The sequence below is a fragment of the Sander lucioperca genome, chromosome 19 (genome assembly GCF_008315115.2).
Source record: "Sander lucioperca isolate FBNREF2018 chromosome 19, SLUC_FBN_1.2, whole genome shotgun sequence".
NCBI lineage: Eukaryota > Metazoa > Chordata > Actinopteri > Perciformes > Percidae > Sander > Sander lucioperca.
This window is the reverse complement of record NC_050191.1, coordinates 29214070-29231202: the sequence shown is the minus strand read 5'-3', so window position 1 is coordinate 29231202 and position 17133 is coordinate 29214070. Positions and strand designations below refer to the sequence as shown.

The 17133-nt window shown below is 45.4% G+C and overlaps 1 protein-coding gene across 2 annotated transcripts in view; it reads right to left on the bottom strand.

Moving 5' to 3' along the window:
* Positions 1-15760, bottom strand: part of hey2 (hes-related family bHLH transcription factor with YRPW motif 2) — a 19840-nt gene extending 4080 nt beyond the window's left edge. The window contains exons 1-5 of one of the 2 annotated variants that reach the window (XM_035995083.1): positions 15710-15760; positions 15308-15552; positions 9204-9282; positions 8131-8214; positions 2401-2482 (exon numbers count right to left, since the gene is read on the bottom strand). In XM_035995083.1, the coding sequence (XP_035850976.1) occupies positions 2401-2482; positions 8131-8214; positions 9204-9282; positions 15308-15393 (331 nt within the window). In that variant the 5' untranslated portion in view covers positions 15394-15552; positions 15710-15760. Of the gene's footprint in view, positions 1-2400; positions 2483-8130; positions 8215-9203; positions 9283-15307; positions 15553-15709 lie in introns of those variants that run through there. The other variant, XM_031293065.2, reaches the window with a different exon arrangement.
* Positions 15761-17133: the final 1373 nt, after the last annotated feature.

Sequence of the window (17133 nt, the reverse complement as noted above, 5' to 3'; positions counted from 1 at the left end):
CTTTGGAGGACTGCAGGGGGTACGTGTCCCCTTAGGGGTACTTTGGAGGACTGCAGGGGGTACGTGTCCCTCTAGGGGTACTCTGGAGGATTGCAGGGGGTACGTGTCCCTCTAGGGGTACTCTGGAGGACTGCAGGGGGTACGTGTCCCTCTAGGGGTACTCTGGAGGACTACAGGGGGTACGTGTCCCCCTAGGGGTACTCTGGAGGACTGCAGGGGATACGTGTCCCCCTAGGGGTACTCTGGAGGACTGCAGGGGATACGTGTCCCCCTAGGGGTACTTTGGAGGACTGCAGGGGGTACATGACATTTTTTGCAAAATGTTTTTCAGTTCCAAGGCTGTAGTTACTTCTACTGTCTCTTTTTTCAAAGTTGTTGTCACTTTTTTGGAAGTTTGTCCAAAGAATTTCTAATAAGGGAAGAAGTTCCACTCTCTCGTTACTTCCGGCTTCTGAACTGGTTGCAGTTCCACCAGAGTTCCATATAGGGGGCGCTCACAGGCCAGTGCAGAATGAATGGGACTCTATGGAGCTGTACCTGTCGGTACACGATCCGTTCTGCCTGCACGATCCGTTCTGCACATGCGCAAGATAATACTGTTTTACGTATCCATACGACCTGCACGATCTGTTCCACGCTAGCCTATGGCTAGCCTCCACCGGGAAGCTAACGTTAGTTTAGCTAACAGCTAATTCGGCTAACCGCTAGCTGACAGCTAGATTCAGTCTAAAATAACGTTAACTCAAACGTAATGGGAAAAGCAGCTACAGCTAAATTAAGACTTCACAGTAATAACAATAAAGACAAGTATTGAGTGATTGTATTTTAAATGAGCACAAGTAAAGTAGAACTGATGTAACAGCTGTTATATATGTTAGGTGTTTGTTATATATGTCAACGTTTATTTTCAAGTTTTATTTTGAGGGTCTTTTAAAGTTATTACATGCTGTCTCAGCTAGCAGTTAGCCGAATTAGCTGTTAGCTAAACTAACGTTAGCTTGCCTGTGGAGGCTAACGGCAGACCGCTACAATCAGCTAGCAGTTAGCCGAATTAGCTGTTAGCTAAACTAACGTTAGCTTGGCTGTCGACCGGAAGCGTGGAACAGATCGTGCAGTGTCGTAAATCCTCGTACAACCGCGCATACGCGAACATTTTGCGGTATGTGCAGAACGGATCGTGCAGGCAGAACGGATCGTGTACCGACAGTACCCCTCAAAATCCACTTTTCTCAGGATATAATTTTTTGTCTAGTAATTTGAATGTTGCATTTGAAAGGGGAGGCTAAGAAAATACATACTGCTGGGTGTTAGATTTTTTTAAAGTGGCTTTTTTGTTCTAAAAAGCCTTTTAAAATGTCAATGACGTCATACACATATACGGCCAGAGATTCTGCTTTACGGCAAGCTTTGAGTCACTTCCTTTTTTCTCTCGAGGCATCGACAACACAGCTGACAGGTTAGACTCTCCCTGTCAATACTACACAGCTGACAGGTTAGACTCTCCCTGTTAATACTACACAGCTGACAGGTTAGACTCTCCCTGTTAATACTACACAGCTGACAGGTTAGACTCTCCCTGTTAATACACGGGCTAGAAAGAGGTCTGCTAATGTTTTAAAGACCACGCCGAAATATTCACTCTGGCATTCTGGTTCTGCTTCGGATGCCGTCAAGCGGGATCTCCAATCGTAATCAGTCCTTCACTGACCAATCAGCATTCATTAGCAGAATGCTAGCGTGTTATGGGCAACAACGACTCAACCTGTAACAAATCGAAAGGGCATAAGTACTCGTTCATTCAACTTTCGACCTATAATCCATGTTGAACTTGCAAAAACTACAATCAAATCTGAGATTTCTCATCGACAATCAGGCGAAAGAGACAAATTTAGCCGTCTAGCTCCATAGGGTCCCATTCATTTTGCACTGGACCGTGATCACCCCCAGTGGAACTCTGGTGGAACTGCAACCAAAGTAAGTACAATGGGGCTGAATAGGGAGTGGAACGGCTTTCCGTAGACGGGCTTTGGTTTGTCGCTTATTTGAATATTTTGTCTCTTTTGTCGCCCTAGTGTTGCCTTCCTTCTTTCTACTGTGTTTTTTTTTTTTTTACTTTTTGTTACTATTTTCGACCTATTCTTGCCTTCCTTCCTTCTTTCTAGCGTCTTTTTCCAAGTTGTTGTCTCCTTTTTCCATCAGCATCTAAATGTTCTCCAGGTCCAAGGCTGTAGTTTAGTAAATCTATCTCTGACATCGCTGTATTCTTCCTCTTTATAGAGACTTTTGTTTTCTACCAAAAAAATTTTGCGCTGGTTAGCGGGTACATGGCTTAAAAAAAAGGGGGAACATTATTGAGATCCACTGACGTAGAGAGTACAACAAGGTTCATTATGTGGTTACCTTTCCCTCCAGTGGCCTGCAGCACCTTCAGATGGTCCACAGTCATCTGCAGAATCTCGGCCTTCTCCAGCTTAGCTGAGCCCTGATGAAAACAAGCTGATGTTAAGTTAAAGCAACAAGCACCTGAACCTGTCCAACAGCAGCTCTTCCTCATGAGAGTTACAGCCGACGGAGGCTGCTTTCACACCTCTGCAGTTTTTGGTCCGTTTTAACCGAACCCTGGACGTTTGAAAGCATCAAATATGCATTTCTTCAAGTCCACCGTGGTCGAGTCCAAGGTTGCTAAGTGACACGCGAGCTCCAAATCACTTCAACTACTTCCAACTAATCACCCCTGCACCACCTAGCCCAGTGTTTCTCAAATGGGGGTACGTGTCCCCCTAGGGGTACTCTGGAGGACTGCAGGGGTACGTGTCCCGCTAGGGGTACTCTGGAGGACTGCAGGGGGTACGTGTCCCCCTAGGGGTACTCTGGAGGACTGCAGGGGGTACGTGTCCCGCTAGGGGTACTCTGGAGGACTGCAGGGGGTACGTGTCCCCCTAGGGGTACTCTGGAGGACTGCAGGGGGTACGTGTCCCGCTAGGGGTACTCTGGAGGACTGCAGGGGTACGTGTCCCGCTAGGGGTACTCTGGAGGACTGCAGGGGTACGTGTCCCCCTAGGGGTACTTTGGAGGACTGCAGGGGGTACGGGAGCACTTTTTTCTTTTTCTTTGTCACTGTTTTTGAAGTTTGTCACTTTTGGTGACTTTTGGAAGCATTGGTGTAGTCTACGTGATATGCAGGTATATGGAGTATACCCACTAGGAAAGGTAAATGATTTCAGTAAACCCACTTACAAAGACGCAGGATACCGTTACGTAACGCTGATTGTTTTGTGAGAGAACTTTCACACTTCACGTTCATAAATTCTCCCGGTCTGTGTTGCGAGGCGCCTTGGAACAACAACACAGTCTCTTGTAAGTAAGCCTGCCCCTGAAGCTATACTGCTGCTTCCGATGACTCCGCAGCAGACGTTAACGTTACAGAAACTACAGAAAATGAGCCAGATGAGGCTGATGCTTTACGCGGTAACGTTACAGAAAACCTACGGGGATTGTCGCTCTGGGACACGTCGCTCTGGGACGGGCGAGTCTAACCGGCAATTTCCACTGGATGCGGAACGTCTGCGGAACGTCTCCGGAACGTCTCCGGAACGGCTCCGGAACGGCTCCGGAACGTCGACGGGGTTATTAGGTTTCCATTAAAGTCAGTGTGTGTATTTCCACTGACTGCAGAACGTCTGCGTCCCGACTCCGCCCCAGCTCCGGCGGTCCCAGCCCTCCGGAGCAGATACGCAGAGCTTCTATTGTTGCCGGACGCCGGAGAGCTCCGCAGCAATTCAGCACACGGCAGATAGTGCGGGACAGGAAGTCGAGCACAGAAACAAAATAAAATTCCGGTTAATTTTCAAAGTAAAATCCAGCGTGCTCACGGTGGATCATATCTCCCTGCACTACACCTTGAAAACACAGTTCAGAGTAGTTTCCCCTCTACTCCTCTGGATGGAAACTAACTGTTGGTGGTTTTGTGGTTCTGTTTATAGAAACTACATCCTGTTATATCGCGCAAACATACGTGAATTCGCGAAATCTCGTGGTCGGCTGGCCGCAGCCGTTACGCAACAAATCCGGACCTGGTGGGTATTGACGGACGGCGGCGCACGCAGCCGTTCCGCAGTGGAGCCGGTCCGCAGACGTTCTGCATCCTGTGGAAATCCACGGTAATGCTGGGAGGGAAAATATTACAGTATACTCATTACAAAAAACTAGACTACGCCACTGATAAGAAGCTACTCCTTTTATGTCTGTGTCTTATTCGGTTGCATGTTTTCATTCAAAAGGAGCTTTACACACATTATCAGAGCTGAATATCTGATGACTGCAGTGTTATATTTCATGTAGTCTTGATTTGGGCGTTTTCAGTGCTCATCTACATTTAAAAGGGTTGTTAATTGTAGCACACCATCATGGGCGTCACTTTGGTTTGAAATGTGCTGCGTGCAATGACGCATTCATTTTTAAAATTTTAAAATCTTTCTTCTACACATTTTCAGCGCAATGTACCTAAACAACGATCAATCATCACCACATTTCTGGTTCGATTCTTTGACAGTTTTCAGTGGTTATGAGGAGCAATATGAGAGAGAAATTTGGTAATCATTGATCATTGTTTATGTACAAGCTTTTTCCTCGCCATAGGCGCCAATGAAGAAGACAACGCTAATGTGAGATAACTTCTATAATCGTTGGATTTCAGTTTAGTTCTTTTGACAGACGTACGTGTTCATGACAAGATATGGCCATGAGAAATTTGGTGATGATTGATCGTTGTTTAGGTACATTAAACCACGTTAAGCTTTTTCACGTTAAGCAGAATGTCCCGACAGAAGTGTAGTAGTGAACAGAGAAGCGTGCAGCCAGCGCAGCAGCAGAGCGGCTGTGTGTGTGTTTTTGTGTGTGTGTGTGTGTGTGTGTGTGTGTGTGTGTGTGTGTGCTCTGTGGGGATAGTAGAGATTGTTGTGGATTTTTTGGCATCTGTCGCTCAAGAATTATATGTGTTATGGACTTTTTTTAAACTAAATTGAGCTCAAGGTTTTCAAAAAAGTGGTGGGTACAAAATGACTCATGATGAAATCTGGTAGGTACACGTACCCACCGTCCCCACCGTCCTCACCGTCCCCACCGTCCCCACCGTACCCACCGTCCCCACCGTCCCCACCGTCCCCACCGTACCCACCGTCCCCACCGTACCCACCGTCCCCACCGTCCTCACCGTCCCCACCGTCCCCACCGTACCCACCGTCCCCACCGTCCCCACCGTACCCACCGTCCTCACCGTCCCCACCGTCCTCACCGTCCCCACCGTACCCACCGTCCTCACCGTCCCCACCGTACCCACCGTCCCCACCGTACCCACCGTCCCCACCGTCCCCACCGTACCAACCGCCCCCACCGTCCCCACCGTACCCACCGTCCACACCGTACCCACCGTCCTCACCGTCCCCACCGTCCCCACCGAAATCGACGCCTATGCACACCATAGTCAACTTTATTCAAATAAAACCGAATAAAATGTAATTTTCCACCAAAATAGCAGCTAGTGAAGATGCTGAGTGGCGAGTAGCTTTTGGAAAATCACTCGCCACAGTGGCTGGTGAGCAAAAAAGTGAATGTCATGCCCTGCTTGTGATAATTAAACTAGATATTAAAGTGTTCTCAGTTCTGCTGCTCTCAGTATTCTGTTAAAATACAACAAACTGCTTGTTGTATTTAAAACACCAACATTGTTTTATTGAGCAAGTTGAACGTTGAATTGAATATAAAAGGCAGCACTAAAAAAAGAAGGACGGTTACATTTAAATGTGCAGTTTTCTACTGAAATGTTGTTTCAACTGACACAAAAACTGCCTGCCTTTTGCTATTTGTTTATATTCAACCCGTTGATATCTCGAAGACGATGACAAAACTATTTATTGTGCAGCCCTAGCTCGCACCACTTTGGTTGAGAGATATTGACTTAGGCTACATTTATATTGCTGCATTTTGGTTTAAAAAGGAATATCTTCTGCTACGTTTCACCCTCTCATTCCCCCCACTCTCATTCCCCCTGCTCTGGTGTTTCCCCCTCTCATTCCTCCCACTCTCATTCCCCCTGCTCTGGTGTTTCCCCCTCTCATTCCTCCTGCTCTGGCATTTCCCCCTCTCATTCCTCCTGCTCTGGCGTTTCCCCCTCTCATTCCCCCTGCTCTGGTGTTTCCCCCTCTCATTCCCCCTGCTCTGGCGTTTCCCCCTCTCATTCCCCCTGCTCTGGTGTTTCCCCCTCTCATTCCTCCTGCTCTGGCGTTTCCCCCTCTCATTCCCCCTGCTCTGGCGTTTCCCCCTCTCATTCCTCCCACTCTCATTCTCCCTGTTCTGGTGTTTACCCCTCTCATTCCCCCTGCTCTGGCGTTTCCCCCTCTCATTCCTCCTGCTCTGGCATTTCCCCCTCTCATTCCTCCTGCTCTGGCGTTTCCCCCTCTCATTCCCCCTGCTCTGGCGTTTCCCCCTCTCATTCCTCCCACTCTCATTCTCCCTGTTCTGGTGTTTACCCCTCTCATTCCCCCTGCTCTGGTGTTTCCCCCTCTCATTCCTCCTGCTCTGGCATTTCCCCCTCTCATTCCTCCTGCTCTGGCGTTTCCCCCTCTCATTCCCCCTGCTCTGGCGTTTCCCCCTCTCATTCCTCCCACTCTCATTCCCCCTGCTCTGGTGTTTACCCCTCTCATTCCCCCTGCTCTGGCGTTTCCCCCTCTCATTCCCCCTGCTCTGGTGTTTCCCCCTCTCATTCCCCCTGCTCTGGCGTTTCCCCCTCTCATTCCCCCTGCTCTGGTGTTTCCCCCTCTCATTCCTCCTGCTCTGGTGTTTCCCCCTCTCATTCCCCCTGCTCTGGCGTTTCCCCCTCTCATTCCTCCCACTCTCATTCTCCCTGTTCTGGTGTTTACCCCTCTCATTCCCCCTGCTCTGGTGTTTACCCCTCTCATTCCCCCTGCTCTGGCGTTTCCCCCTCTCATTCCTCCTGCTCTGGCGTTTCCCCCTCTCATTCCCCCTGCTCTGGCGTTTCCCCCTCTCATTCCTCCCACTCTCATTCTCCCTGTTCTGGTGTTTACCCCTCTCATTCCCCCTGCTCTGGTGTTTCCCCCTCTCATTCCTCCTGCTCTGGCATTTCCCCCTCTCATTCCTCCTGCTCTGGCGTTTCCCCCTCTCATTCCCCCTGCTCTGGCGTTTCCCCCTCTCATTCCTCCCACTCTCATTCCCCCTGCTCTGGTGTTTACCCCTCTCATTCCCCCTGCTCTGGCGTTTCCCCCTCTCATTCCCCCTGCTCTGGTGTTTCCCCCTCTCATTCCCCCTGCTCTGGCGTTTCCCCCTCTCATTCCCCCTGCTCTGGTGTTTCCCCCTCTCATTCCTCCTGCTCTGGTGTTTCCCCCTCTCATTCCCCCTGCTCTGGCGTTTCCCCCTCTCATTCCTCCCACTCTCATTCTCCCTGTTCTGGTGTTTACCCCTCTCATTCCCCCTGCTCTGGTGTTTACCCCTCTCATTCCCCCTGCTCTGGCGTTTCCCCCTCTCATTCCCCCTGCTCTGGCGTTTCCCCCTCTCATTCCCCCTGCTCTGGCGTTTCCCCCTCTCATTCCTCCCACTCTCATTCTCCCTGTTCTGGTGTTTACCCCTCTCATTCCCCCTGCTCTGGTGTTTACCCCTCTCATTCCCCCTGCTCTGGCGTTTCCCCCTCTCATTCCCCCTGCTCTGGTGTTTCCCCCTCTCATTCCCCCTGCTCCGGCGTTTCCCCCTCTCATTCCCCCTGCTCTGGTGTTTCCCCCTCTCCTTCCCCCTGCTCTGTCGTTTCCCCCTCTCATTCCCCCTGCTCTGGTGTTTCCCCCTCTCATTCCCCCTGCTCCGGCGTTTCCCCCTCTCATTCCCCCTGCTCTGGTGTTTCCCCCTCTCATTCCCCCTGCTCTGGCGTTTCCCCCTCTCATTCCCCCTGCTCTGTCGTTTCCCCCTCTCATTCCCTCTGCTCTGGTGTTTCCCCCTCATTCCCAGCATAATATGAGCACTTTAACGCTTTAAAACCAAAACGTAGCGATGTAAATGTAGCCTTAAAGGAGAGAATTGGTTCTGTTTGGATCCTAATGAAGCTCATGTGGTTCTACAGAAACTCACCTGCTTCTCGAACGCCGTGGGAACGAGCTTCCGTAACTCCGACAGACTGTTGTTGATTCTGTCTCTGCGTCTCTTCTCGATAATCTGACCAACAAAAAAAAGAACAAAAACACAATCAAAACCTCAAACTGTCTCTGAACTCTCGTATTCAAACACTCAAGGGGTCCTATCCTGCACCCGGCAAAGCCCGCAGCACAAAGCCCGACGCAAGTGTCTTTGCTAGTTTAAGACCGACGCAGTTGTCAGTTTCCTGTCCAGCGCCCACGACGTTTAAATAACAAATGCACCTGCACCCATCTGTGGCCCATGGGCGCATTGGTCTTACAGGGAGGTGTGTTCAGGTGCATTCTGGGCGCGTTGGTCTTACAGGGAGGTGTGTTCAGGTGCATTCTGGGCGTGCTGGTCTTACAGGGAGGTGTGTTCAGGTGCATTCTGGGCGTGCTGGTCTTACAGGGAGGTGTGCTCAGGTGCATTCTGGGCGTGCTGGTCTTACAGGGAGGTGTGTTCAGGTGCATTCTGGGCGTGCTGGTCTTACAGGGAGGTGTGTTCAGGTGCATTCTGGGCGTATTTCTATCTTGAGGCAGTGGGAAGTGATGGCACCATTGACCAACAAAAACCTGGTCTAAAGTCAATAACGCAGCATTTCATTGTTATTTTAACAGAGCATTAGTAAAATGCTCCTAGGCTCGTGCACAGCGCACACACTATGCTTGTTACACACACAGGGACGCACAGCAGCACACACACATGCAGAAGATTACAAATAAAAATATTACGGTGCAAATCCTCCATCATAACAGCAATGCTCCAAGGTCCAAACGCGCCTGGCTTTTAAAGGGAATGGGAGATGATCTCTGATTGGTTGATTGCATGTTACGCCCAGAACACACCTCTGATTAATGAAGACACTAAGTACAACCCTTTAGAACCATGCACCCGGCACACGGACCCTTTTTTCAGCCGTCAAACTAACAAAAGAGGAATTGGACACGCCCTAAACGCACCTGCGCCAGGCGCTTCACACCGTGCATTTTTATCGTTAAAATAGGACCCTGTGCCGATAATGTCTTTACCCCTCTGCGCTTTTTCCTCGCCATCACTTGAGTGGTGGTCGTCGGTGATCCGCATCCCATAAAGGACGTCTTCATGTGTCTGAAAAACCAAAACAACAAGTGAATCAATACACTAAATAACCACATTTGACCTTAAACTGTAAAAAGTGCTTAGTTGTTTCAACTTAAAATAAGGAGCGAACTAGTAGCATGAATTATTTTGAGTTGTAACAACTCTTTCTGGATTGTGCGGCCAATGTAACGATAATAGTTGAGGGTATAACAACTATTATCAACTGGCAACTTTCAATTAAAATAGTCAGAACAACGCAATGTTTGAAGTCCCTTGGACAAAAGATGTTTTTTTGTTGACACAAGATGAAATAACATGTATTGCTGACAAAATAATTCAAAACCTTTTTTTACAGTGCAGAAGAGACGTGGAGTAAACTTTAATTTCCAGCAGAGTATTTATAGTATAACAGAGTATTTTCACACTGTGGTATTTCTACTTTTAACAACATGAAAACTTCTTTAAGCGGTGGTTTCCACCTACGTGTTTAATGCTACGTTTACACGTGGCCGGCTATTTTCATAAACGGACATTTCAACCTCTCCGTTTTCAAAAATAACATCGTGCACAGCTGTCAGTTTTCAGAAAAGACAGTTTTTCCAGCTTCGTCTCCGGCCTAAAGTTAAGCCTTTCCTCAACAGGCACGATCTAGAAAAGGCAATTCATGCCTTTATTAGTTCTAGGTTGGATTATTGTAATGCTCTTTACGTTGGTCTGAATCAGACCTCCATCGCACGTCTTCAACTTGTGCAAAATACAGCTGCTCGCTTTTTAACAAACACATCTAGACGTGCACATATCACTCCTGTTCTCTACACCCTTCATTGGCTCCCTGTGCGTTTTAGAATCGATTTTAAGATTTTATTGTTTGCTTTCAAGGCCTTAAACGGTCTGGCCCCGGAGTATTTGTCAGAAATTTTAACTTTGCGGGAGCACAACCGGTCATTGCGGTCTTCAAACCAGCGACTTTTAGAAGTGCCGAGGTCTAGATATAAACGGTGGGGTGATCTGGCTTTTGCAGTTGCTGCCCCGAGACTCTGGAACAAGTTACCCCCTGATATCCGCACTATTACAGATGGAGCTCTTTTTAGGTCCAAACTTAAAACGCATCTGTTTAGTCTGGCTTTTAATACGTAGCAGTGGTGCGACGATTTCATTCTTCTGTTTCTCTGTAACTATTTCTGATTTTACATGTTCTTTCTTTATATTGAATGATATGTGTTTTTATTCTTGGTTTCTGATGTTAAGCACTTTGGATACCTGCTGGTTGCTGTAAAGTGCTATATAAATAAAGTTTGATTGATTGATTGATAGTTTACATGTACCCGAGTATATATGCCGTCAATGCCGTCAAGAGCACGCCACACCTGTAGGTGGCAGCGTAACGAGAAGCTCAAGCCCACGTTAGCCAATCAGAATCCTGAAAATAGCAACAACAGCAACGAATCACTTCCTCTCTCTTCTCTTTCTCCTCTCTTGCCTAAACCTCTGTTTGTCACAGTTTACGTGCAAACGTGCAAACGAAGTTTTCCAAAATATCCACTCTGGCCGCAGTTTTAAGAAAGACCTCGTTTTCAGAGGTGAATTCTCCGTTTGCGTGTAAAGGAAGGGCACAAACGAAGGAAAATTCTCCGTTTTTCAAAATAACCACGTACGTGTAAACGGGGTATAAGAGATCTTCTTTGGAGGTTGTTGAAATGGGATTGTGGGAAATGTAGGACATGCAGGGAGTCAATAATCGGTATCGATGCAAAGAAGTCAGGTTGAGGGATTAAAATACTTCTTCACAAAATAATTAATAATTAATATCGAACATATTGTCTCAGGTTGGAGTTAAACTTTACAAAGTAAAAGCAGCAGTCTCACTTGTAACTGTCTTCTGAACACTAGACCTGTATTCACTTTCAGACACGTTCGTTTAGCAAACTGCTCCTTTCTGACACATTCAATATGTTCCACCGCGTAAAGTGTCCATTTTAAAATGAGTGACAGCAATCCGCCAATTTTCAAAAATACTGACAGCATGGAGATAACTTTGGGACTGAAAGACTTTGATCACCCACACATGTTTTCAGTTAATCTGTCTGATTGGGTAACCTGACTCCAGATGGATTGCTTCTCATTTGCTCGGCATATCCATCTGGGAACTTTCCGCTGGAGAACTTTTGGGAAGGGGCGAAAATACTGGTTAGCTGATTGGATAAACCATCTGTCTGTCACCACCTATGTTGGTGATAGACGGGAGAAGAGCAAAAACATCTTTTCCTCTGAGAAAAGCCTCCAGTGCCGTTTTTTGCTCTTCTTTCAATGAAGGAATACTTTCTAATTTGGATAAAACTTGCGCGATAGCTACGCTCATCTCATCCGTGGAAGCCGCCACGTTGTTTAGACTGAAGTCGCTTCTCGTTGTGTCACACCTAAACCCGCCTCAAAACCAACGCTGATTGGAACGGCTCCAAATGTTCTCTGTCTCAAGATGTCAGACTGATCTGCGAGTGGAAAACTGGAGCTCCCGAGATCAGGACGGTCTCTTGATAGTAGCTCTGTTGCACCTGTTAGGGCAGGACAAATGACCCCTCATCATTCTTATTGCTAGAGAAGATTTGGGACGTAATCAATTCCCATCTGAGCTCCGGCCCCCCCAACCTGAGCAGAGGTCTAATCTGCCAGAAAATCTAAAAAAAACACAACAACTCTGTGGCTGTTCCAACCCGTTCTCACTCCCAACTCGTAAAATACGGACGCTTGGGCAGTGGCTCTCAGCGTCAGATACCGACCCAAAAATCACCTTCTCAACATTTATGCTGGACTCAGTAAACTTTGCTTAACTCGAAACCATCGTCTCAGATTGATCCTTGAGTTTTGGTATCCATAAGTCCTATCAAATCTCATCATCATCATCATCATCATCATCATATATCATCATATCAGATATCTCAGCCTTCGGGCCTGTGTCTTTTTCGCCTGAATTCAACACATACTGTTCCTAAGGTATGAGCTGTTTTTCAAGAGTGGTCAAGAACAGAACTTGAAAGAAAGAAATCTACAAGGTTATACATGGTCTGGCGCCTCCACCATTGAGCGATTTTATAAATCAAAAGTCTAGCAGTGTTGCTGGGTCTCGAGTGACTAGAGCCACTACGAGAGGTGATTGTGAATTGGCATTTAGGCGGACCGCCTTTTCACAGAACGTCCTGTCATATCAGGGAGTGAGTTTCTGGATTCCACTGTCAGTGAGGGAAAGCACAAGTCTTTCTATCTTTAGGAGTCATTTAAACGTGTGGTTGAGGGACATACAAACATGTGATCATGTTTAGTTAATTATTATATATCAGATTTAAAACAGAGTTAGTGTATTATGAAAAGGGACACAATTATTAGTGCAATATGGGTATTAATAAGTGTCAGTATAACATGGGTTGTGCTATAGGGGTCAGTGGAAGGTGGCTCAGTGCAACATAGAGTGGTGTAATATGGATCAATATGTAGCTCAGCGTGAATTCTTTCAGGAAGACCTAACAATAATCAGTCTCTCCTAAAGCGAATCAGCGCTTGAGGCGCTCTCCTTCTGACAATCCAATCAGGAAAGGCCAAAGATTTCATAGGCCAATCACAGCGTCTCAACACGTTTAAAAGCCCTTTCTCTCCCTGTGCTATCAGCTGTCATTTCAGAAAGGCGTCGTCCCTCCTCCTCCCCTTCCACCTCCCGTCCTGGTGGTTCTACGGCTGACACTCCAGCGCCCCCTCGACCTGGTCTTCCGGCCTTCTCCACCGCCACCGGGGTCTGGATTCCATCGGGGGGTTACATCATGGTTCCCTACCCCTATATTAAATGTATTAATATATCTAATGTATTAATACAAATGTATTAATATAACGATGGAGTTCAATCTCCAATACTATGTTCAAATTATGCTCTTGTTCAATAAAACATTTTGCATATCTGCAAACAGTCTCTCCTGATTGAAATAATATCAGGACAGTTTGTGGTGTGTCCACTATAGTCAATGCTTTTCTTTTTTCTATATGTCCCTTGTTGTCCACTCTTTGTTTGTCTTATTGTTTGTTCTAACATGATGTGATCACTGTTTTTGTCCCTGTTTTTTTTGTATATAGTCTGCATATAGTGTCTTTGTATGTATTCATTAATTTGTGTGTAACAGCAACCTGCCAGGGGATCTGCAGATGGAAATTAGCCTTAGGCTATAATTTGTCTTTGATTTTGATTTATTTCTTTATTTGAAGGGGACAGTGAACATTAATCAACATTAAAACAACGTAAATGTGCCCGAGTTAGCTGGAAAGTGCTAATTTTCATCGGTAGTCCCCCAGCCAGATGTAAAACAGGCAGCCTTTAAAAATAATGACAGGTAAAAAAAACACATTGTGGTTAATAAATACAATTCATGCAAAATACTTATATAACGTTTAGATGCAAACAGAAAGCATTATTGCCCACAAGTTTGGCTCTCTACAAGCCATTTTTTTGCATTATTTTTGAATGAAAAGAAGGACAAAGACTCTCTAATGGTTGCCGGCACTGTGTTCCATTGCTGAGCTGCTCTTACGGAGAAGACAGCCTGACCAAAAGCTGTCTTTCTCCGGGGGATGATGCAGTCTTCCCTCACTGCCCCTCTAGTTACCCTAACCTCACTGGATCTAAAATGTATAAAATCATATAGTGGAGATGGTGCTAAACCATGTCTAGATTTTATAAATTAAACATATTTAAATCTGGCATATTTACATTTGTGAAAATGTTCATTAATATGTATTGTCCCCTTTTTTCTTTCAAATAAATAAATAAATAATGAAAAAAAAGTGCAGTTTAGTAATCCCTCTCCCTGCCAGTGTGCAGTGTGTATAAATAAAAAACATTGTGTTGTGGCAGGTTAGCTCAGTTGGTAGAGTGGGTGCACATATGTAGAGGTTTATTCCTCCACGTAGAAGGTTGAGGGTTCGAGTCTGACCTGTGCTGGTTTTCCTGCATGTCTTCCCCCCCTCTCTCTCCTCTTTCATGTCTCAGCTGTCGTAGCCATTAAAGGCGGAAATGCCCAAAAAATAATCTTTAAAAAAAACCCCATTGTGTTCAATTGAAAAAAGTTGTTTTTTTACCCAGACATTTAAAAAAAAAAATCATTTTAATTGCAATACCGTAATACCGTGAAACCGTGATATTTTTCCTGAAGGTTATCATATACCGGCCCATGCCTAGGCACTAGAGTGCGGATCGGGCCACATTTTTCTGTCTGAGCGCGGCCCGAGTCTGACAGGCATTAAGATACTTATGTCTGAGCCCGACACAGTTTAAATCAAATTTTTTTCTCATACTAATGACGCATGTACGTTTGTTTGTGTGGAAATCTTTTATTAAGCAGCTGTAGGAAGGCATTCAGAAATGTCAACAGATGAGCGCATCAGCGCACACGGGGCAACAAGCTCACCTTAATAAGCTGTTTAATTTAAAATGTTCAATGCCTTATCGCGCTGATGTGACCGAGCCCGACCCGAACCTGAATATAATTTCTAAATATCTGTCTGAACCCGCTCGGTTCGGGTATCCATAATTATTTTGCTTTGGGTAGGTTGTAACATTTTGTAAACCAGACTCTTGTTACAACTAACCCAGTTATGTCGCCATGAACTAGCCTAATTTACAGCTAACAGCTAAAACATTAGCACTAACATCCTGCATGAAAGATATCCATGAAGACACAAAATAAACAAGATTTAAGTTTGTTGAGTTTAACTACAAAGCTGGCATTGCTATAAAAAAAATTAAAGGTTAAAAAAAATACTTTCTGACCTAAAAATGAGTTTTTTCTTTCTAAAAATGTGCAGTGTCTGGCTTATTCCTCTCACGTGTTATTATGCAAGGAGTAAACAGAGCATGTTTAGAGTAAATCGGGAGATTCCAAACTTGTTCCTAATTGGAGAAATTGGACTTACAACTGATCCGTCTAACAACTATCCCCGGTCTCCCCTAGATATACTGAAGCTTTTTGTTAGATAATATGTCCAAGAAATAGGCACATTTCCCTCCCTCACTCACCCTGGAGAAATGCTTTCTCTGCCCACATCGATGGTCTCCTCCGCGTCACTTTCTGCCGAGCTGCTGTCCTCGCACGGCCGCTTCATGGTGCATGGACGGCGGGGAGAATGCCTGCCTCTCCCCCGGGGAGGTGTGGAGGTTTTATTAAAGTAAAAAAAATATAAAAAATAAAAAGTTTCTTCCCGTCTGAATAGAAAAAGAGACACCTTTTCTCGATCCCCTGTGATATATTTTAGAGAATAAATGAATTAATAAATAAATGCCACTACAGGAGTGAATGGATCGAAATGTGGTCTGTCACTCAATATTGATCGACAGCGACTAGCCTACCTACAGGCATGTTTTAAGGATTTTACGGAAGTCCTGGAGTGAAATTAAACTATTTTAAACCACCATAAAGGCTCTGTTGAGGAACACTGATGAGTTATATGGATTAACAGGAATGCTATCAGAGATTTACAGAGATGTTTCTGTGCGTTTAATCCAAGAGATGATGAAAAAGTTTCAGGTTAGTTTCCTTCCTTCTCGCAAAATTGTGAAAAATGAATGATCCCTCCTAAAAATAAGTCAAAAATTACTTCCAAAAAAAGTGTCAGCAAACGTAGAAAGTGGTGAATACGTCTTAAAAACTTTTCAGTTTGAAATCTTTTTCTCCGGAGCTTTCTAGGACTTCAGCGGTGTGTGTGCGGTAAATAGTCCGAGGCAGGTGGCTCGTGTGTCGGCTGCAGACTGGACTTGTGACCGGTGTGTTCTCCTCCTCCTCCTCCTCCGTCTCTGCTGGAGCTTTCCCACGGAGCCTGGGACACACACACACACACACACACACACACACACACACACACACACGCACACACACACACACACACACACACACACACACACACACACACACACAATTTGAGATTGGAAGTCTCGGCAGGGCTGGTCCTCCTCTCTCCTGATAATATACCGCCTGTCTGGTTCAGACTGCGTGTGTGTGTGTGTGTGTGTGTGTGTGTGTGTGTGTGTGTGTGTGTGCGTGTGTGTGTGCGTGTGTGTGTGTGTGTGTGGGAATGAGGCCACTTCTTACAGTCAAAAAATAGTCATTATATAAGGCTGAACACATCCAGTATTTCAACTCTACTCTGTTCTATTAAACTCTACTTGCACTGATTTTATTGTCTTCACTTAACAGCTCTAATCTACCCTCTTAAAACACCCCCCGCCCGGTGACAAGCTTCTTTAAATACATATTTTTATACTTAGTTATACCCTCATACCTCTTTTATTATACACTTTTTTAATCTATAGTCTCTAGTGTCTATCCAGTGACACTTCAGAATAAAAACTCCACAGCTCCTTTTAGGTTAGTCCTAGAGGTCTGACATTTTATACAGGCGTGGTTGACAAGATAGAGAAGGTCTGTTGTGATTTGCATAGTTCTGGCATAAAGTATACCCTGGTTACTGTTACTCAAATATGACTTATTACAATTTGAAATATGATAAGTCGCTTTGGATAAGAGCATTTGCTAAATGAATGTAATGTAATTTAATGATGTAGTTTAAGTTGTGTTTCAGCCACATGCTAAACAAGCAAACTAGAAGATGTTACCTTTCATATGAAGTTATATACAGTTATTTGTTATAAGCTTTTCCATTCGGGTGGGTGTTTAAAGGGTTAGGTTAAGGGTGGTTTAATAGGGGTAATTTACAGGGGGATGGTGCTTTTTTGGACGTTTTTGTCGTATTTTCAATGCAGATTTTTTTTTAGTTTTTAAAAAAAAAAAAATTGTTGCATCTTTCTGAGTTTTCGTCGCCTTTTTGAGGGTATATTTCAAAGTTTTT